The sequence below is a fragment of the Salvelinus alpinus genome, chromosome 21 (genome assembly GCF_045679555.1).
Source record: "Salvelinus alpinus chromosome 21, SLU_Salpinus.1, whole genome shotgun sequence".
Lineage (NCBI taxonomy): Eukaryota > Metazoa > Chordata > Actinopteri > Salmoniformes > Salmonidae > Salvelinus > Salvelinus alpinus.
Window position 1 is genome coordinate 15,317,559 of NC_092106.1, and position 23,358 is coordinate 15,340,916.

Here is a 23,358-nt window from a genome sequence, read left to right on the forward strand (position 1 = left end):
GTCACTCCTTCCTTTGATCTATTTTTTAGCTGCCTTCCCAATAACTCCTCTATTCTCAACGGCCTCCATTTGGAAACGGGACAGAGCCCCTGTGAGAACAAAAGCTCTGTAGCGCAAGGCACCGAGCGGGAGGTAGTGAAATAGATGGATGCTATGAGATGACGATCCAAAGCTGAAATTATATCTCATACTGTAGATGAGTCACGACTAGGACATAGTAGGTCCCACATGTACAGCACATCAGTGAGAAACTTCAGAGACTTACTCCACTGTTATATCACCATATTCAGTGCCTTCAGAAAGTATCCACACCCCTTGACATTTTGCACATTTTGTTGTGTTACAGCCTGAATTTCATATTCACTCAATTGAGAGTTTGTGTCACTGCCTACACACAATACAGCATAATGTCAAAGTGGGGGGAAAAAAGTGGAAACTTGACAAATTAATATAACAAGTATTCAACCCCTTTGTTATGGTAAGCCTAAATAAGTTCAGGAGTAAAAATGTGCTTAACAAGTCACATAATACGTTGCAGGGGCTCACTCTGTGTACAATAATAGTGTTTAACATCATTTTTGAATGACTACGTCATTTCTGTATCCCACACATACAGATAATTGTAAAGGTCCCTCAGTCGATTAGTGAATTTCAAACACAGATTCAAACAAAAAGACCAGGGAGGTTTTCCAATGCCATGCAAAGAAGGGCACCTATTGGTAGATGGGTAAAATAAAAGCAGACATTGAATATCCCTTTGAGGATGGTAAAGTTATTAATTAGACTGTGGATGGTGTATCAATACACCCAGTCACTACAAAGATACAGGCATCCTTACTAACTCAGTTGCCATAGAGGAAGGAAACCGCTCAGGGATTTCACCATGAGGCCAAGGTGACTTTAAACAATTAGAGTTTAATGGCTGCGATAGGAGAAAACTGAGGAAAGATCAACAACATTGTAGTTACTCCACAATACTAACCTAAAAGACAAAGAAGGAAGTCTGTACAGAATAAAATATTTCAAAACATGCATCCTGTTGCAACAAGACACTAAAGTAAAACTGAAAAACATGTGGCCTGAATACAAAGTGTTTTGTTTGGGGAAAATCCAACACAACACATCACTGAGTACCACTCTTCATATTTTAAGCATGGTGGTGGCTGCATAATGTTATGTGTATGCTTGTCATCAGCAAGGAATAGGGATTTTTTTAGGATAAAAATAAACTGAATAGAGCTAAGCACAGGCAAAATTCTAGAGAAAACCTGGGAGACAAAATCACCTTTCAGCAGGACAATAACCTGAAACACAAGGCCAAATATACACTGGAGTTGCTTACCAAGACAACATTGAATGTTCACGAGTGGCCTAGTTACAGCTTTGACTTACATTGGCTTGAAAATATATGGCAAGACTTGAAAATGGCTGTCTAGCTAAGATCAACAACCAACTTGACAGAGCTTGAAGAATAAAAAAAAGAATAATGTGCAAATATTGAACAAGCCATGTGTGCAAAGTTTTAGACACTCACCCAGAAAGACTCAAAGCTGTAATCATTGCCAAAGGTGATTCTAACATGTATTGACTAAGGTGTGTGAATACTTATACACATGAAAACATGAAATGACCCCGGGAATAGATAAAACATCGCTCAGAGATGCACAACAATTATATAACACCACAATGGGTGAATCTTTCTTTGAAGAAGATGTTATAAATAGGCAGATCCATAACCAGTCCGACTTGTTGTATAAGGATAGGCCCTACATGTAATGTTAGACAGCGGGTTATGCTATAGGCTAACCATTCATTATCTCGGATCCCGCTTAATTCATAAATCACTACCTAAAGTGATCACTGCAATTTATCTCTCAGACGCTTTATCATATGCTTCTATAAGGGGAGGCTAGACGGACCCATATTTATCAAGCGTCTAGAGAAGGAGATTTAGGATCAGTTTTGCCTTTTAAATCATAATGAATCCGCTTATTATGGACAGAGATGAATTGATCCTAGATCTGTACTCATACTCTGAAGAGGCTTGCTAAATACGGGCCCGGAATTCACAGCTCAGTGTGCACATGAGAAGAAACCACTAATTTCCCATGGTAATCATCTCCATGATGTTGGGAGCATGTTGCAGACTAAGAGGGTGAAATCCTCCTGCTGTTATACCAGGCAGCCTTGCCTCTCTCTCTGGAGCCCACCTGTCTGCAGATGGATGGCCACAGCCTGCGGCCTCAACAGAGACGCACGCTGCTGCAGGGCTCACAAGGCAGGCCACACACAAGTGCCCGCCTGCTAACGGAACAAACTGCACCCACGCAGTGCCAACTTCCCATGCACCCTTACACCTGGAAATAACCTCCACTTGGCTGAGTGCCAGGGGGAACGGCTGGGGGCGGGGCCAGGGCTATGACTCACCGGCACACAGCGAGACATAATCGAACACGGCACCGCACCAAACCTCACGGCACTGCTTCGAACACTCTCGAGCTCATGAGTGATAACTTCGCATGTACACAAGCACACACCCACAGACACTATATACACCTAAATCAACCCTTAGAAACCACAAGCTCAATAGTGGTATGTGCCTTCTGCTGGTTTTGTGGAGATGGGAGAACATGTGAACAAGCTATACACTCATACTTTGAAAACATAATAAAACCCCTCTGTATCAGGGCAGTTTGCAATATAGAGACAGGCCTTTTATCATCATTCTGCACAGTGAGTGCACAAAACATTTGGAACACCTGCCCTTTCCATGACAGACTAACCAGGTGAATCCAGGTGAAAGCTAAGATCCATTATTGACCTGTTAAATCCACTTCTATCAGTGTAGATGAAGGGGAGGAGACAGGTTAAAGAATGATGTTGAAGCCTTGAGCAATTGAGACATGGATTGTCTATGTGTGCCATTCAGAGGGTGAATGGGCAAGACAAAATATTTAAAGCCTTTGAACAGGGTATGTTAATAAAGTGCCAGGTGCACTGGTTTGAGTGTGTCAAGAACTGCAATGCTGCTGGATTTTCACGCTCAACTGTTTCCCGTGTGTATCAAGAATGGTCCTCCCGAGTAGCGCAGCAGCCTAACATGCTGACCAAACCAGACACGCGCCCGCGTACGCCATCACACGCATGTTGATTTTGTTCACCCACACCAGAAGCGATCAGGACACACAGGTTGAAATATCAAAACAAACTCTGAACAAATTATATTAATTTGGGGACAGGTCAAAAATAATTAAACATTTATGGCAATTTAGCTAGCTAGCTTTGTCCTGGTATTTTTATTACATTTATTTTTTATTTAACTAGGCAAGTCAGTTAAGAACAAATTCTTATTTACAATGACGCCTACCAAAAGTCCTCCTGCGGGGACGGGGGCTGGGATTAAAAATAAACTCAAGAATATAGGACAAAAACACACAACACTACATAAAGAGAGGCCTAAGACAACAACATAGCATGGCAGCAACACCTGACAACACAGCATGGTAGCAACACAACATGACAACAACATGGTAGCAACACAACATGGTAGCAACACAACATGGCAGCAGAACAACATGGCAGCAGCACAAAATGGTAGCAGCACAAAACAGGGCACAAACATTATTGGGCACAGACAACAGCACAAAGGGTAAGAAGGTAGAGACAACAATACACACAAGTGTCAGTAAGAGTGTCCATGATTGAGTTGAGGTTGAAGAGAATTGAGGTTTAAGGACAACAAAGTCAAGGTATTGGAGTGGCCATCACAAAGCCCTGACCTCAATCCTATAGAAAATGTGTTGGCAGAACTGAAAAAGCGTGTGCGAGCAAGGAGGCCTACAAACCTGACTCAGTTACACCAGCTCTGTCAGGAGAAATGGGCCAAAATTCACCCAACTTATTGTGGGAAGCTTGTGGAAGGCTACCCGAAACGTTTGACCCAAGTTAAACAATTTAAAGGCAATGCTACCAAATACTAATTGAGTGTTTGTAAACTTCTGACCCACTGGGAATGTGATGAAAGAAATAAAAGCTGAAATAAATAATTCTCTACTATTATTCTGACATTTCACATTCTTAAAATAAAGTGGTGATCATAACTGACCTAAGACAGGGAATATTTACTAGGATTAAATGTCAGGAATTGTGAAAAACTGAGTTTAAATGTATTTGGCTAAGGTGTATGTAAACTTCCGACTTCAACTGTATATGCAGATGATACAGTCTTATACTCAGCTGGCCCCTCCCCAGATTTTGTGTTAAACGCTCTACAACAAAGCTGTCGAAACTGTCGATATAGATACTTTTGTACATGTTTCCTCTAGCATCTTCACAAGGTCCTTTGCTGTTGTTCTGGGATTGATTTGCACTTTTTGCACCAAAGTACGTTCATCTCTAGGAGACAGAACGCATCTCCTTCCTGAGCGGTATGACGGCTGTGTGGTTCCATGGTGTTCATACTTGCGTACTATTGTTTGTACAGATGAACGTGGTACCTTCAAGCGTTTGGAAATTGCTCCCAAGGATGAACCAGACAAAAAAATCTGAGGTCTTGGCTGATTTCTTTTGATTTCCCCATGATGTCAAGCAAAGAGGCACTGAGTTTGAAGGTAGGCCTTGAAATACATGCACAGGTACACCTCCAATTGACTCAAATTATGTCAATTAGCCTATCAGAAGCTTCTAAAGCCATGGCATCATTTTCTGGAATTTTCCAAGCTGTTTAAAGGCACAGTCAACTTAATGCATGTAAACTTCTAACCACTGGAATTGTGATACAGTGAACTATAAGTGAAATAATCTGTAAACAATTGTTGGAAAAATTACTTGTGTCATGCACAAAGTAGATGTCCTAACCGACTTGCCAAAACTATAGTTTGTTAACAAGAAATTTGTGGAGTGGTTGAAAAACGAGTTTTAATGACTCCAACCTAAGTGTATGTAAACTTCCGACTTTAACTGTAAATGGATGAGAGCGCTTCCTACTGCCTGAGCTATGTTGTCGATGTAAATTGAGAAGAGCGTGGGCCTAGGATCAAGCCTTGGGGTACACCCTTGGTGACAGGCAGTGGCTGAGACAGCAGATTTTCTGACTTTATACACTGCACTCTTTGAGAGAGGTAGTTAGCAAACCAGGCCAAAGACCCCTCAGAGACACCAATACTCCTTAGCCGGCCAACAAGAATGGAATGGTCTACCGTATCAAAAGCTTTGGCCAAGTCAATAAAAATAGCAGTACAACATTGCTTAGAATCAAGGGCAATGGTGACAACATTGAGGACCTTTAAGGTGGCAGTGACACATCCATAACCTGAGCGGAAACCAGATTGCATACCAGAGAGAATACTATAGACATCAAGAAAGCCAGTCAGTTGATTATTGACAAATTTTTCCAAAACTTTTGATAAACAGGGCAAAATAGAAATAGGCCTATCACAGTTAGGATCAGCTTGATCTCCCCCTTTAATTAAAGGACGAACTGTGGCTGCCTTCCAAGCAATGGGAACTTCCCCAGAGAGGAGAGATGTTAAAAAGGTCAAAGATAGTCTTGGCGATTATAGGTGCAGCAACCTTAAAGAAGAAAGGGTCTAAGCCGTCTGACCCAGATGGTTTTTTAGGGTCAAGTTGAAGGAGCTCCTTTAGCACCTTGGACTCAGTGACCGCCTGCAGGGAGAAACTTTGTAGCGGGGCAGGGGAAAAAGAGGGAGAAGCATCAGGGCTAGTCGCATTAGAAGGGGTGGGAGATGATGAAATGTTGGACGGGCAAGGAGAGGCATGGTTGAGTCAAAAAGGAATCTTGACTTAATGAAGTGGTGATTAAAAAGCTCAGCCATGTGCTTCTTGTCAGTAACAACCACATCATCAACTTTAAGGGACATGGGCAGCTGTGAGGAGGAGGGTTTATTCTCCAGTTCTTTAACCGTTTTCCAGAACTTCTTGGGGTTAGGCCCACAGAGAGAGAACTGCTCCTTAAAGTAACTAACTTTGGTCTTCCGGATAGCCTGAATGCACTTATGTGCCTGAACGAGAGCCAGTCAACCTGAGTATGCGTGTGCCAAGCCATTCGCCAAATGCAATTCTTGAGGTGGAGTAACTCTGCAAGATCACAGTCGAACCAGGGTCTGAACCTGTTTTTAATTCTCATTTTCTTTATGGGTGTGTATTTGTTAACAATATCACTGAAAATATCAAAAAAGAAGGCCCAAGCGGCTTCGATACTCTTTCGTTACCATGTCCCAGTAATGACCAACACATCTGGATTGGAGCTGTGAATCCACACTTTCAATTGATCCATTTTAGGTAATAAGATTCTAGTATTAACGTGCAGAAAACCCAGGCTTTTACTAGAGCAGAAATCAGTGAAACAGATATCAGAGCACAAGTCAGAATTGGGGCTAGCAACAATAGATGGGTCAGGGTGTACATGCACATTTCCAGATTTCATCAACAGTAATACAATCAAGGCACAGCAGAGGACAGGGAGTGCTCTGCAGTGTTGATTTATGACATTTGAATGTGCATTAAATAGCAACATGATCATGTAATACAGCAATTTCATCAGGTAACATGAATACAAAGCCGGCGAGAGGTGGTTAGAATAGGACGGGAGTTCAAAAGTGTGTGTAACCAATAGAGAGTCAGAATCCCGAGTGTGGGAACAAGCATAGTCAACAAAGCATGCAGGAGTCATGAGGGAAATAGCAAAATGCACAAGAAAAAAATATATAACGACTTGGGGCTAGCCATTTTAAGTTCAGAGTCACTCGCTCCAACAGTGCCTGTGTGCTGGAGGTGAGTGAAAGCTCTGGAGGGGGGAGTGTGGTGGGGGTACCAGTACCAGTGGATGGTCTCTGAACAGCAGGAGTTGGCTTCAAGGCCTCTGGATTTGGGTGGGGTAGCCTGACATTTCTTGGGCTCGAAGGCTTCGACACCTCTCACTTCACACCTCAGTGCTAATTGAAGTTGTATCTGGTCTGTCTCAGTTCCAGGTTGGATGGTGTATTAATCCTTCCAGGTAATCTTGTCCAAAATGAGGTTGTAGGTTTGGAGTTTTGATCTGGAGTGAGGGTATCATCCTGTATATGTCCCTGCCTAAATCTATTTTATTTTTGTAAAAACATGCTGAAAAATGCAGAAGCTCATCTGCTCATGACCTCTCTCTCCAGCAGCCAGGGAACATTACCGTATATAAACATTGGGTTGTTAATTTACCTGAAATGAATTTCCTTCTTTGGACTTTATATGGAGGTTGGAAACCAACTTTACAGCATTACTAGAACCTACCGGAGTGTGGACCTACGTTCTTCTTTCAATCACCCACGTGGGTATATGCTTCTAAAAACCAATGAGGAGATTTGAGATGCAGGACTTGCAACGTGTTGAGCGTCACAAATAGAACCAACTTCTATTTTAGCGCCTGGCCACGCAGACGCTCGCTGTCACGCTCAAGCAGTGTGGGTGCAATGATTGAATAACATGTATTTGTACATTTATTTTGGACGCGAGCGGTTTGGTCAGCATGTAAGGGAAGATCATGTGACATCCTTATGACAAAAACGTGCAAAAGTACTTTACGCATATTGCTGCAAGACATATTTCCATCTGTTGGATGCATATTTTTTTCTTGTTATCTGGTTTCTAGATGATTGCCGGTTCAATATCCAAGTATATAGAAACAATGACATTGACAAGCCCAGAGGAAGCGCTGTTATTCTCTCTGTGACATCACCTTGTAAGCAAACTTATATGGTGTGCTGCAAGAATGGGGACCAAGGAGTTTCTGCTAAACCACTGGTAAGCATACATTTTGAAATGCTTACATCTACGTTACATTTAACGTATGGCTTAATTTCACATTTTACAGCTGAACTTCCCACAAAGCAATAGACACCCTCTGTACAGTCTCTGTAGCCTTAGTTTGGGTTAACAACTGGGTTGGGTTCAGCAGTCGTTCAAGAAAAACAAAAATCGGTGTTCTCCTTATGAGATAAGATCAGGAAGTACATTCCCATTTCATAGTTTCTCCCTACTGAACACAACCCAGGTGTGATTATTACTGTACCTTCATACTAGAGGTCGACCGATTAATCGGAATGGCCGATTAATTAGGGCCGATTTCAAGTTTTCATAACAATCGGAAATCGGTAATTTTGGACGTCGATTTTTTATTTGTTTTATTTTTTACACCTTTATTTAACTAGGCAAGTCAGTTTAGAACACATTCTTATTTTCAATGACGGCCTAGGAACGGTGGGTTAACTTCTAGTTCCTCCCAAACCCGGATCCGGGAGCACCCCCCACAGTAAAAAAGCTGACTAGCATAGCCTAGCATAGCCTAGCATAGCGTCACAAGTAAATACTAGCATCTAAATATCATTAAATCACAAGTCCAAGACACCAGATGAAAGATACACTTCTTGTGAATCCAGCCATCATTTCTGATTTTTAAAATGTTTTACAGGGAAGACACAATATGTAAATCTATTAGCTAACCACGTTAGCAAAAGACACCACATTTTTTTACTCCACCAGTTTTTTACTCCATCAGTAGCTATCACTAATTCGACTAAATAAAGATATATATAGCTACTAACCAAGAAACAACTTCATAAGATGACAGTCTGATAACATATTTATGGTATAGCATCTGTTTTTCTAGAAAAATGTGCATTTTTCAGGTATAAATCATAGTTTACCATTGCAGCCACTATCACAAAACTCACCAAAGCGACTAGAATAACTACAGAGAGCAACGTGTATTACCTAATTACTCATCATAAAACATTTCTTAAAAATACACAGCGTACAGCAATTGAAAGACACAGATCTTGTGAATCCAGACAATATTTCAGATTTTCTAAGTGTTTTACAGCGAAAACACAATATATCGTTATATTAGCATACCACATGAGCTAACATCACCCCAGCATTGATTCAAGGCAAAAAGAGCGATAACGTTATCACCACCAAAATATATTAATTTTTTCACTAACCTTCTCAGAATTCTTCAGATGACAGTCCTGTAACATCATATTACACAATGCATATAGAGTTTGTTCGAAAATGTGCATATTTAGCATCACAAATCGTGGTTATGCAATGTAATCAGTCAAAACATGGCATGCATTCTGGCCGGCGCCATCTTGGAAAGGCACCTAAGTTTACGATTATTTATCGATTAGATTGACAAAAAAAATACAGGTTGGACAGCTAATGAAAGATGCATTAGTTATTAATGCAACCGCTGAGTTAGATTTTTAAAATTAACGTTACTAGACATACAGTGTGCGTTACAGCCAGACTAGTGCCGCAATAATGGCCGACAAATGCGTTTACATTTTTCCACATAAATACGGAATAAAATCATAAATAGCTCTTACTTTTGGACGAGCTTCCATCAGAATCTTGGGCAAGTTGTCCTTTGTCCAAAAGAATCGTTGCTTTGTTGTAAAACGTCCTCTTCAACTTCGGAACTAGCAGCTAACAATAGCTACGTGGCACACACATGTCCAAATCCTCAAAGCGCAATACTACGAAAATTCCGAGAATAGCAATATACTCGCATAAACTGATATAAATCGGTTTAAAATAACTTCGTTATGATGTTTCTAACACTTATATCAAATTAAATCACAGACGGATATATCTTATGCCGATAACGAGAGCTTTTGAGCATGCCATTCTGATGTCCTCTCTTGCGCCTTGACGAGCGTCCAAAAGAACGGACATGTCACTCCATGGCCTTTTATAAACTCTGAGAAATACGTAGAGACTCCATTCCACTTCTCATTGGTTACTGACATCCAGGGGAAGGCGGGTGGAGTTCATTTCGACCCATAGGGCACACACAGAGCTTTAAACTGATCTGAGAACAGAGCCTAGATTTCTGACCTTCGCATGTCCTGTCATGATTTTCGCTGTAGAAAGAGTTCTGGTTCACCCACAGACATAATTCAAACGGTTTTAGAAACTAGAGATTGTTTTCTATCCAATAGTAATAATAATATGCATATTGTACGAGCAAGAATTGAGTACGAGGCAGTTTAATTTGGAAATGTAAAAAAATAAATAGTGCTAACAGCTCCCCCTATTGACAAAAGGTTAACTGCCTTGTTCAGGGGCAGAGCGACAGATTTTTACCTTGTCAGCTCAGGGATTCAATCTTGCAACCTTACGGTTAACTAGTTCAACGCTCTAACCACCTGCCTCATGAGGAGCCCGCCTGTTACGCGAATGCAGTAAGAAACCAAGGTAAGTTGCTAGCTAGCATTAAACTTATCTTATAAAAAACAATCAATCATAATCACTAGTTATAACTACACATGGTTGATGATATTACTAGTTTATCTAGCGTGTCCTGCGTTGCATATAATCGATGCAGTGCGCATTCGCGAAAAAGGACTGTCGTTGCTCCAACGTGTACCTAACCATAAACATCAATGCCTTTCTTAAAATCAATACACAGAAGTATATATTTTTAAACCTGCATATTTAGCTAAAAGAAATCCAGGTTAGCAGGCAATATTAACCAGGTGAAATTGTGTCACTTCTCTTGCGGTCATTGCACGCAGAGTCAGGGTATATGCAACAGTTTGGGCCGCCTGGCTCATTGCGAACTAATTTGCCAGAATTTTACGTAATTATGACATAACATTGAAGGTTGTGCAATGTAACAGGAATATTTAGACTCGTGGATGCCACCCATTAGATAAAATACGGAACGGTTCCGTATTTCACTGAAAGAATAAATGTTTTGTTTTCGAGATGATAGTTTCCGGATTCTACCATATTAATGACCTAAGGCTCATATTTCTGTGTGTTATTATGTTAGAATTAAGTCTAGGATTTGATAGAGCAGTCTGACTGAGCGATGGTGGGCACCAGCAGGCTCGTAAGCATTCATTCAAACAGCACTTTCGTGCGTTTTGCCAGCAGCTCTGCTGTTTATGAATTTAAGCCTATCAACTCCCGAGATTAGGCTCGTGTAACCGATGTGAAATGGCTAGCTAGTTAGCGGGGTGCGCGCTAATAGCGTTTCAAACGTCATTCGCTCTGAGACTTGGAGTAGTTGTTCCCCTTGCTCTGCATGGGTAACGCTGCTTCGAGGGTGGCTGTTGTCGATGTGTTCCTGGTTCGAGCCCAGGTAGCGGCGAGGGGAGGAATGGAAGCTATACTGTTACACTGGCAATACTAAAGTGCCTATAAGAACATCCAATAGTCAAAGGTATATGAAATACAAATCGTATATAGAGAGAAATAGTCCTATAATTCCTATAATAACTACAACCTAAAACTTCTTACCTGGGAATATTGAAGACTCATGTTAAAAGGAACCACCAGCTTTCATATGTTTTCATGTTCTGAGCAAGGAACTTAAACGTTAGCTTTCTTACATGGCACATATTGCACTTTTACTTTCTTCTCCAACACTTTGTTTTTGCATTATTTAAACCAAATTGAACATGTTTCATTATTTATTTGAGGCTAAATTGATTTTATTGATGTATTATATTAAGTTAAAATAAGTGTTCATTCAGTATTGTTGTAATTGTCATTACTACAAAAAAATAAAAATAAAAATAAAACGGCCGATTAATCGGTATCGGCTTTTCTTGGCCCTCCAATAATCGGTATCGGCGTTGAAAAATCATAATCGGTCGACCTCTACTTTGTACACTCAGTGTAGGTACCTCTACGGTCTTCAGCCACTTACCCTCTTATTGTCAGCGGGGCTGTGATAGAACTGGGAGATGACCTGCTTGTTCCCCTCTTTCTCCTTCTCCCCACTCAGCTGAAACTTCTCTGAGATGGGGGAGAAGCTGGTTCCATAGTCGTAAGACACGTACACCTACCATGTGACAGAGGAGAGAGGAAAGAGGTGAGAACATGGAAGTGATGGTACATGGTAAACAAGTGAAATCCGCTATCACAGTACTTTTTGATGTGATGCTTTATAGACAGGAAAAATGAAGCTTGTCAAGTTCGATTTCTTTAATGCTTTTTGATGAAGGACACATTTCTAGTAGAGGACAAACTTATTTTAGAATGGTGTATTGGGAGGGAGGCCATTAACTGACTCTGTAAAAGGAATCAAAGCATTTAGGCAGTAGCTAGACTTTCCATCTACGGAGAGAAACACAATACTTAGGAAAAAGCTTTGTCCGTGTTAAGTGCCATTAGAGTGGAACTGTAGTTCCTTTAAGAGAGAACTCCAATCCAGAATGTTAAGAGGTGTTTAGTGTTCCGTGCTGTTCTGTTCTGTCCTGCAGATTCTACCCCAGACAATACATGAGTGAGGTCAGAGCTCTCAGATTCCCATCAGACTGCCAAAGACCAAGGAGCTCAGACCACAGAGAACAGCACACAAAGCCCACAACGCCGACTGGAAGTCATGTCGAGGAACATACTGAACTGGGAGTGGAGAGAGACACAAAACTAACCATTCTTGTTCAAACAAACTGTCCTTCACCAGTGGTATCTCTGCAGTTTAATATAAACAACTTGTTTTTCAAAGGGCATCACATCTCAAGTTAACCCCTTGAGGAGCAAAGGAGGTCTTTCTTACACTGTGAACAAAAGCAGTGGGGGTTGTGTGGGTTACTGTAGGCTGAGCGTGAGTATCAGACAGCATAGGGAGCTGATATCATCAAAAGCAGAAAGAGTAGAGCAAGAGAGATGTAACAGATGGAGGGATTCATCCATGGCTCAGTGAATCTGATCGAGGAGAGGAAGCGCACGGCTGGCAGGCAGGCAAGGCCATCTCATTAGCACAGTGGAACAGGTCTGGGCCTTGCAGCACTGACATCATGTGGCCTGTCACTGACCAATGGGCTCCCATATGCGCACACAATAACATGCACGCGTGCACGCACACAAACACACATGGATACACAAACACTACATTACACAACCAAACTGTGGTTAAACCAGTATTGTCATTTCTGCCATGGTACCTTGAACAAAGGAGTCTTCATTTGAATGGGGGGAAAAAATCTGAAATGTACAGTCCATAGTAAGGTTGAAAAGAGGGCAATGTGAACTGAGAGGGAAGGAGAAGATTCAAAGTGTCTGAAAACAGCCCGGCTGTAAAGCAGCATGCAGGCGGTATGCTATGTAGTGGTGGATAGGTTCATGGATATGTTTGTTTCACGTGATTGTGGATCCCCATCCCGCACACAAGGTGTGTTAATGTACTTACAGGAAATGTAGGCTACTACATTAGTGTACTCACAGGAAGTGTACTACTGTATTCGCAGGAAGTGTACTACTGTGTACTCACCGAGCTAGTCTTGGGACCTGTGGCTCCGACACTGTCTCTGGCCAGCGCCACGATGACATTGCTCTTCTCCCCGGCCCAGTGCACCACCATCTGGTTATGGGAATCGTTCAGGTTGGCCTGCAAAGAAAAGAACAGTCTCTCAACTGACCTGATATATTTTTGTTCTGCTTAATCAAAATGCAGCTCAACACGAGGCCAATGAATTAGGCAACTATCTGATAGATTACAGTCGCTTTTATCTCCGATAAACGTCCTTGAACCATAATAGCATTTCATAACAAATTTGATATCAGCTAGACATTGTAATGATTTTGCTGGGTTTCCGGCATCTTCTTAGCTGGTAGAAATCCCTCCGTGAAAGGGTGCGGTACCTTGCCTGGCTGTGTCTGGTATATTGAACAGAGCTGTTGTGCTTTTCTTTATTCGTCCTTTTATCTGGGTAAGCTTACTGATGCACGTTACTGTGGCAACGCACTTCGTGGTCTTATTGTTATGACCTTGCGAGGAGCACCTTGCTAAAGGCTCCTCTCCTCTCCCTCTCTTTTTGTGTGTGTGTGTGTGTGTGTGTGTGTGTGTGTGTGTGTGTGTGTGTGTGTGTGTGTGTGTGTGTGTGTGTGTGTGTGTGTGTGTGTGTGTGTGTGTGTGTGTGTGTGTGTGTGTGTGTGTGAGACAGACAGACAGAGACAGACAGACAGACACAGACAGACAGTGAAAACAAGCAGTGACCAGCTTTACATCACATTGCCCACTGTCAGAGGCCTTCACTGTGTCCATTGAAACAACACAATGCTGCAACACTAAGTGCTTGTGGTAGATGTAGTAGTGTAAAAGCAGAAGGCACAGCTCAAACAAACTCTAATGCTCCATTGGTGCAGCTCTGAAAATAAGTCTGTGAAGTGTGAATCCCCAAAAAGTATGTCATTTTAAATCCCACTGCCTTTACCTCTCATCCGAGCGCTCCCCTCTCTCATTCTTAATTTATCATTCTGCAGGGGGCTGTGAGTCTTTAAAACGCTCAGTTTTCTCCCTATACTACACTATTTCTTCAGTCTTGGACGACACAAAGACTGTCATTTCTGTATAAATGATAAACAAACGTTCCTCTTCTTTCAGTGGTAACTTTACACCAACTATTGGTACTATGGCTTGTAGACTTAGTAATGGAATGGGATTTCTGCTGCAAATTGCTACAAAATAGCCTACAAGAATTTGTTGTGTGTATAAGCATGATTTCAGCATGAACATTGCAATAAGGTAACTCATTCCATGTCCATGTCACATTCTTATTGCCTGAGAAATAGAGTTCCAAAATAGTCGAACACTTCTACTAACTGGACTTGTCTAATACGAAACGCTCATTCTGAACGTTTTAAAACATTTCGCGCTATGGTGGGCCCTACTGAACACGTCCCAGGAGGTCAGCTGAGTCAAAGACAAGGCTGTCTTCAAGGCTGAGATGACTCTGCGGTAAATCTTAGCGCCTTTTAAGCCTCATTGCCCGCGGACCATGTAAAAGGGTGCCGGTATGGTCCTCCTGACACAGCTGAATCAGGAGAGTGATGGCACTGGTAAACTGCTGCAAATGGCAGCATGAGACACAATCTATTCCTCTAGCCGACCTCGACAACAAAATCGGCCATTAACATCAGGTAATGACATGAGCCTCACTCCAACCATCTCCAGTTAAGTGAAGCATTGTACTATGCTTGGGGTTAGGGCCTCACAAGCTCACTGTCGTCCGTTGGGTCCCAAAAGGTCTGGCTACCTTTAGCTATATCTCATAATACAGCTTTTAGAGTAGATGGGACTGACTAGCTGCATTCTATTTGGATTTGTGATCAAATGAATAATAGGTCTAATCATTGTGTGGAGACATTTTGGGCCTTGAGCACAATGACATCTCCTATTGCTTGTGGTCTTGCAAGGGATTGACGATACTACCAAAAACAGTACAGCATGAAGATAGGCTAAAACTGCTTCTCCAATGGAAATCCTTGATCCCACTTATAGGAGATGTCATGGCGACGTTGGCTAGCTAAGCTCGTGCGCAGAAACACGTCATCGGGTCTAACGGTCGTCTCGTGCCGAACTGCGCATGTGCAGGCCGTCAAATCAAAGGCACTCCTTCGATATAAAGTTGTTTTCGTTCCCAGAAGTCTTGCGACGTTGCACCTCTAGGTTAAGAAACTCTGTGATAGTACTGCTCCAATTGAGGCCTTGAAAATGTAAATGTTGGGCCTGAAAATGTGCCTAACTTTGATAATAGCGATAAAGAGTCCTGTTTAGCTCTGCCAAACAGTTTTTAGCATAGATAGTCAAGATTCCAGATGTTGAGTTTGCTAGTGTGATAGTTAAAAGTGGCAAAGAAAGAAGTGACTCAGTACATCTGTTTCTTAGGCAGCATGTTGGTCACTGGGGCATTAGGACGGGTGGTCATACAAAAGCAACCATCAGTCTTTACCAAGCAAGTGCCAGTGATTCTAACACTACTCATTCCTTTGCACTAGTGCATTGACATAAGCTCTGGAAGCATCTAACAAGCCCCAAATTATTTAACATTATTATCTCTGACAAACCTTGAAACTCACCAGAGAGGAACAGTAAATTAATCTGTCCATAGCTCACGGCTCATGCTCCTTTTGCACTATCCGGACGAAGCTAGATTGATGTCAGTTGAAAAACCCCATCGGAATGGAAAAGGAAGTACACAAACCATGCATTACAAAAGCCATTGCCGAGTGTCTGAAGGAGACTGGTCAATGCTGATTCCATCAGTCCAAACTGAAAAGCACAATATCAACTCGGCATATCAGTCACATCAATCTGGACTCTCCTCAAAATTGTTTTCATTGGTAATCCAGGAGACGCTTTTGTGGTGCACCAAAAATATTTTCTCTCTTTTTCTCCCCTCATGTACCCTCCCTTCTTTGAGAAGCATGGGTGTGTTCAGTAGAGAAATTGTTTTGAAACGAGTGAAACAGGGAGGTAGGCTAATACCTGAACTTGTCCAAGAAACATTCATTTTCGTTTCCAATGGCAAAATGGTTTTGTGCCCTACTAAGCACAGCCTTGGTGCTACTACGTCAATCTGTTTCCTCAACAACAACAACAAGCAAAGAAAAACCCTGTGAAATAGGGATAGTATTTACATCTCCCCACCATGATCTCCTTCATTATTCAAGAGAGCAGAATGAACCACTGCTGAAAGAGTGTCACCGTTGGAGCGGAGCTGAACTGACGATGACATCATCCGCCTGCTGCAGAACTGGCATTCATTACATTTGCATTTTCAATCTACCCGTGTGTATTTTTGGCTGGATGCAGCCCAATCGCACCACTGTCTGTGACAGTCATGCCGCACAATAGTTATGTTTTTCTGTTATATACACTGAATGATGACCAACTAGCTGCGACAGGCCCTGATATCAATGTGTTATAGGCTAGTTTATCTCCCCATGGTGTAGTCTGGGCTCAGCTATGTTATGTAAAGGTCTGCTCTGCTCTGTGGAATCTCTGAAGTAGCCTCCTTGACAGAGACTAGAGTCCTTCTTCACAAGGCTGAATGATAAGTGGGTTAACATGGCAGATCATGCTGAATGTCTCGATGCTGTTGCCAGCTGAAGAGTAGCCAGACAGCAAAACATCAGTGAGTGCCTGGCACATTCTTTTGGGGTAAAATGTGAGAAACAAGCTTGAAGTGAGACTTCAGGTGAGCTTTTTGTTTGTGTGGTGTGGTGTGGTGTGGTGTGTGTGTGTGTGTGTGTGTGTGTGTGTGTGTGTGTGTGTGTGTGTGTGTGTGTGTGTGTGTGTGTGTGTGTGTGTGTGTTCTTCGGGAGGTTAAGTTGGTGCTGCACAAACACACCTTCGTTACTGCAACTTGCAGTAAATTCACTCCAAAACAGTAAGTGTGTGTTTAAAGGGTCAAAACCTAGTCTGTAATTGTAGTCCTGAAAGGATCTGTCATAGACTGTGACAGACTGTAGTAAATGATATACAAACACAAAATAAACCAATTAAACGTTTGAAGGGGACCAAGCTGGTATAACTTGCTAATGCTTGTTCTATCGCTCGCCGGCTCACACACACACATGCCGAAATAATGAATGAGACAGCAACATGACAGCAACTTCTTCATGATGATCAAAGATTATCAGGATTCTCATTGATTACCATAGCACCTATTTTTACCCGGCACTCGCTTTGCTGCAGTTAGCAAACAGTATCAGTTGTCCTACTACATTAGGCCTAATCTATTGAAACTCAACACAAAACTGTAAACATATGTATCCTTCTTGCTCACACAGGCTCATAGAATTAGGCTAGATGACATGCATCAGAACAAGTCCATGCACCATAGTAGTATAGTCAAATATATTCATCAAGGCTCCTTACGTGTGACATAATGACCACTATGAACACTAATGAGGAAAATGAGTACAGCCAAGAATTCCCCAAGCCAAACATCACCATGGCACATGACACTTGTATTGTGGTCTTATGCACAAACCCTGTTAGATCTGTTTACTATGGGTCATGTGGCAGGGAACTAGATCCTGCTTGCTACACACCTTTAGAGTGTGCCATGTTATTTCCCTGGATATGTTTGTGAACTGTGGGAAACTGTTGACTGGATAGATTGAGCGAATTCAGGGGTGTGTTGCGTAGGGCAAGCACTATCAAAACAATTTGCAAAGCAACACAAACCAACTATTGGACAAGTTCAGGTATGACCTCTGCGTTTCACTCCATTTCAAGACGTTCTGTCTCTGCTGAACAGGACCGAGGCCTAGACTAGAGGCCTGGCTCTCTTGTTTGTTTTAAGTGAGAATCTCGACTGGCAGATGCTCAAGGCAGGTTTCAGTCACACTCCCTGCTTGAATTTCACAATACAGCCCCCTCCGTGACTGCCTCCACCGTATGACTAAGGGTTTTTACTGGAAGTCATGTCTCAGAGTTTTTTTTTCTTCTACTTATCAGGAATGATGGCTATATTTTTGGTCAATTAGCTGGAACCCTAAAGCCACATTCCTAGTTCTTAAACTAAGAAATTGATTAACTGTATCCACATTTCACACACACTGACAACATCCGATACAGATTTGTACACTGTCAGTGTTTTTTTCTGTTCGGTGTAAAAAAAATTGTGCTTTTTGGGGATATTTCTGAAGGGGGGGGGGGCTAAACAACAGCTTACTCTCATTCCAAGAAGACATCATCTTGCCTACAGTTAACCTAAATACACATCTGATTCAATGAACACCCTCTAGAACAAAACACAACATCTGACCAGCAGAGGAATTCCAAACTTGATCACATAAGCAACCATTTCTGTTCCAATGCAGAGAATACTGAAGAGCAGACTACCATGATTATTAAGAAATTCACATTATAGAGATACTCAGCAAAGAGGCTTCAACGTCTTCAACGTCAAAAATCAACCATAACAAAAATCAAATATGCAAAGACTGCCACTATTGGCTCCTCACAACATTTGCAGCCTCCAATAAGGCATGCATCTCCACATTGGGAAGAATCTATTGTGTCAGTCTTGGCTAATTAGAATTATGTTGTTGTTGATGTCTGTCACCCTGCCATGATGGTGTGTGTTACTGCTAAGTTTATGTATACTGTAATTTTATTTTCCAGACAAAACTGTGTGATTGTGGTTACATGCTATGATCACCAGGTTTCAGAAAAACTGGTCAGATAAAATAAAATACTGTATTGGGTTGGTCAAGAAGATAATTCAAAGACTTCGTGCAATACATGTGTGTCGGTCTGTAGATAGACTGTAAAACGGAGGGTTTGTTTACTAGATAGAGTGACGTAATTTAATAGGTTATGCCAGAGCATTCTATGGTAGCTCAAGCCTTACATTGGGAAGAAAGAGCCCGCCATGGCATCGTATGCTGAAAGGGGACAGTCTGTTCTAAAAGAAAAAAGTATAGTAACGTTAGCTACCTAGCTACAGTGGTACTGATAATCACACACTTGGCAATAAACTAGACTGACTTCGACAGCCTGGCTTTGGTTATTTGCTCTTCACCTCTCCTCGTCAAGGGTCGCGCATGAAATGAGAAAGTCATATAGGCTGCTGAGGTCCGTTACTAAACTAGCTAGCTGCTAAACCTAACTAGCTACTGTAGCTAACTTAGGATAACCTTCCGATTGTAACGTAAGACCTGCTTTCAGTAGAACTGTAGTTACTACTGGAGAAGTAATGCATTACCTGTCCATACACCTTTGGCACGGGTGGTTCGACTGCACTCCGCCGATTGCGATGCTGATACATGCCCAAAGCTATGTCTTCCCTTGCACTACGTGCAGCTCGTCGCTTCGCATCCGCGCCTATTCCATGGATAAATTCTTCCTTTGCGTTAACCGTAGAAAAACCCCTGTCCTGCGGTAGCAAGAAACGCAGGTCTCGATGCAGACGAAGGGTGGAAGAAAATGTCCCAGGAGAAAAGAAAAATAACAAATATATTGTAAACCTAAGAGGAGACAGCATCTTGAGTGTCTGTCTTGTCGCCATGTTTGTGTATGTTTCGTTTAGGTAACGAGAAGAGCTCATTCGAGTGGCGATTGGAGTACGCGTAGGAGGCACGTCCCCCATCACCCACCTCCCTAAGCAAATTCTGCTAGTGGCATTGGTCGAGTTCGTTTTGCATGGCCCAGAGCCTCGGGTTGGTGGAGATTTTGGTTAAGGACCAATGGAATGTATAAATAACGATTAACTCCGCTCACACGGGGCACCAAGCAATGGAAAATGAATTCTCCCATTGTTAGCGACTTTTTTGTATCTTGAATGAGTGGATGTACTTAAAAAATATCCAACATGATATAGAACCAATGCTGTATATCTAAATTATGAAAAATAAGTGGGATGCATGCCAGCAAAGCCACTACACAACACTAAACAATACATTAATTGCACTATACCACTGCTACAACTGGCTATCAGACAAAGCCTTGTCTGGCAGCGAAACAGTTCATTCAGCCTCATTTACTGCCTTAGCTGATATGGTCTGACTTGCTTAAACAAATGTGGTTTCTACTGACAATTGAGATGTACAAACTATGGCATAAGGGGACGACGAGCAGATAACGGGCAATTTCGATTAAGACATTAATGAGCGAGCTAGGATGGACGTAGTCAATATAACTATTTGTTTAGCACTTTTGAAATGTACAGCGACAGAATTCAGAACATGTGCCGTTCGTTCTTACAGTGGTCTCCCTGTACACAAAGTCAGAACCGTAGGATAAATAAAGGGGCATTTAAGCAGACAATGAAAGCTCTTACAATATTCTATGATTTCTCAAAAACAGGTTATAGGCTACATGTGCACCACCAAGTCAGAACAGAAGGCGAAATTAATAGGTGAAAATATACCAAATTATTAGGGTGAGGCACATAGGCTACTAACAGCTTACTACACAACATACACTTAGTATTACTTTCTTAGCTACAGTATACATATATCCCTTCATGAGCAAATTTTGTCATCATACTTTGTCATTAAAGTCTGGCATTCTCTGGATTTATGGTGCTTTCAAGACAACTGGGAACTCAGAAAAAAAGGTTGAATCATGATGACGTCAGTGATCTTCAGGTCGTAACTCAAGAAAGAGGCCAGAGTTTCCGATTTACAATTTCGAGTTGGATTTGGTATTTTTGGTATTTTATTAGGATCCCCATTATCTGTTGCAAAAGCAGCAGCTACTCTTCCTGGGGTCCACACAAAACATGAGACATAATACAGAATTACATAATACAGAACATCAATAGACAAGAACAGCTCAAGGACAGGACTACATACATTTCTTTAAAAGGCACACATAGCTTACATGTCAATGCATACACAGGAACAATCTAGGTCAAATAGGGGAGAGGCGTTGTGCCGCGAGGGGTTGCTTTATCTGTTATTTGAAACCAGGTTTGCTGTTTATTTGAGCAATATGAGATGGTAGGAAGTTCCATGCAATAAGGGCTCTATATAATACTGTACGCTTTCTTGAAATTGTTCTGGATTTGGGGACTGTGAAAAGACCCCTGGTGGCATGTCTGGTGGGATAAGTGTGTGTGTCAGAGCTGTGTGTAAGTTGACTATGCAAACAATTCATTTTCAACACATTAATGTTTCTTATAAAAAGAAGAAGTGATGCAGTCAGTCTCTCCACAACTCTTAGCCAAGATAGACTGGCATGCATAGTATTTATTTCAGCCCTCTGATTACAATTAAGAGCAAAACGTTCCACTCTGTATTAGGCCAGCTGCAGCTTAACTATGTCTTTCCTTACAGCACTGGACCACACAACTGGACAATAATCAAGATTAGACAAAACTAGAGCCTGCAGAACTTGCTTTTTGAGTGTGGTGTCAAAAAAGCAGAGCATCTCTTTATTATGGCGAGACTTCTCCCCATCTTTACAACCATTGAATCTATATGTTTTGACCATGACAGTTTACAATCTAAGGTAACTCCAAGTAATTTAGTCTCCTCAACTTGTTCAACAGCCATACCATTCATTACCAGATTCAGCTGAGGTGTAGAATTTAAGGAATGATTTGAACCAAATACAATGCTCTTAGTTTTAGAGATGTTCAGGACCAGTTTATTACTGGCCACCCATTCCAAAACAGACTGCAACTCTTTGTTAAGGGTTTCAGAGACTTCATTAATCAAATCAAATTTATTTATATAGCCCTTCTTACATCAGCTGATATATCAAAGTGATGTACAGAAACCCAGCCTAAAACCCCAAACAGCAAGCAATGCAGGTGTAGAAGCACGGTGGCTAGGAAAAACTCCCTAGAAAGGCCAAAACCTAGGAAGAAACCTAGAGAGGAACCAGGCTATGAGGGGTGGCCAGTCCTCTTCTGGCTGTGCCGGGTGGAGATTATAACAGAACATGGCCAAGATGTTCAAATGTTCATAAATGACCAGCATGGTCAAATAATAATAATAGTTGTCGAGGGTGCAGCAAGTCAGCACCTCAGGAGTAAATGTCAGTTGGCTTTTCATAGCCAATCATTAAGAGTATCTCTACCGCTCCTGCTGTCTCTAGAGAGTTGAAAACAGCAGGTCTGGGACAGGTAGCACGTCCGGTGAACAGGTCAGGGTTCCATAGGCACAGGCAGAAGAGTTGAAACTGGAGCAGCAACACGGCCAGGTGGACTGGGGACAGCAAGGAGTCATCATGCCAGGTAGTCCTGAGGCATGGTCCTAGGGCTCAGGTCCTCCGAGAGAGAGAAAGAAAGAGAGAATTAGAGAGAGCATACTTAAATTCACACAGGACACCGGATAAGACAGGAGAAGTACTCCAGATATAACAAACTGACCCTAGCCCCCCCGACACATAAACTACTGCAGCATAAATACTAGAGGCTGAGACAGGAGGGGTCAGGAGACACTGTGGCCCCATCCGATGATACCCCCGGAGAGGGCCAAACAGGAAGAATATAACCAACCATATTTGCCAAAGCACAGCCCCCACACCACTAGAGGGATATCTTAAACCACCAACTTACCATCCTGAGACAAGGCCGAGTATAGCCCACAAAGATCTCCGCCACGGCACAACCCAAGGGGGGGCGCCAACCCAGACAGGAAGATCACGTCAGTGACTCAACCCACTCAAGTGACGCACCCTTCCTAGGGACGGCATGAAAGAGCACCAGTAAGCCAGTGACTCAGCCCCTGTAATAGGGTTAGAGGCAGAGAATCCCAGTGGAGAGAGAGGAACCGGCCAGGCAGAGACAGCAAGGGCGGTTCGTTGCTCCAGAGCCTTTCCGTTCACCTTCACACTCCTGGGCCAGACTACACTCAGTCATATGACCCACTGAAGAGATGAGTCTTCAGTAAAGACTTAAAAGTTGAGACCGAGTCTGCGTCTCTCACATGGGTAGGCAGACCATTCCATAAAAATGGAGCTCTATAGGAGAAAGCCCTGCCTCCAGCTGTTTGCTTAGAAATTCTAGGGACAATTAGGAGGCCTGCGTCTTGTGACCGTAGCGTACGTGTAGGTATGTACGGCAGGACCAAATCGGAAAGATAGTTAGGAGCAAGCCCATGTAA

At 42.2% G+C, this 23,358-nt stretch overlaps 1 protein-coding gene across 2 annotated transcripts in view; it reads right to left on the reverse strand.

The window, feature by feature from the left end:
- Positions 1 to 19,884, reverse strand: part of LOC139548571 (sortilin-related receptor-like) — a 75,354-nt gene extending 55,470 nt beyond the window's left edge. Inside the window, exons 1-3 of one of the 2 annotated variants that reach the window (XM_071358322.1) lie at positions 19,509 to 19,884; positions 13,280 to 13,396; positions 11,714 to 11,848 (exon numbers count right to left, since the gene is read on the reverse strand). In XM_071358322.1, the coding sequence (XP_071214423.1) occupies positions 11,714 to 11,848; positions 13,280 to 13,396; positions 19,509 to 19,850 (594 nt within the window). In that variant the 5' untranslated portion in view covers positions 19,851 to 19,884. Of the gene's footprint in view, positions 1 to 11,713; positions 11,849 to 13,279; positions 13,397 to 15,867; positions 16,088 to 19,508 lie in introns of those variants that run through there. The other variant, XM_071358323.1, reaches the window with a different exon arrangement.
- Between the last annotated feature and the right edge of the window lie 3,474 nt (positions 19,885 to 23,358).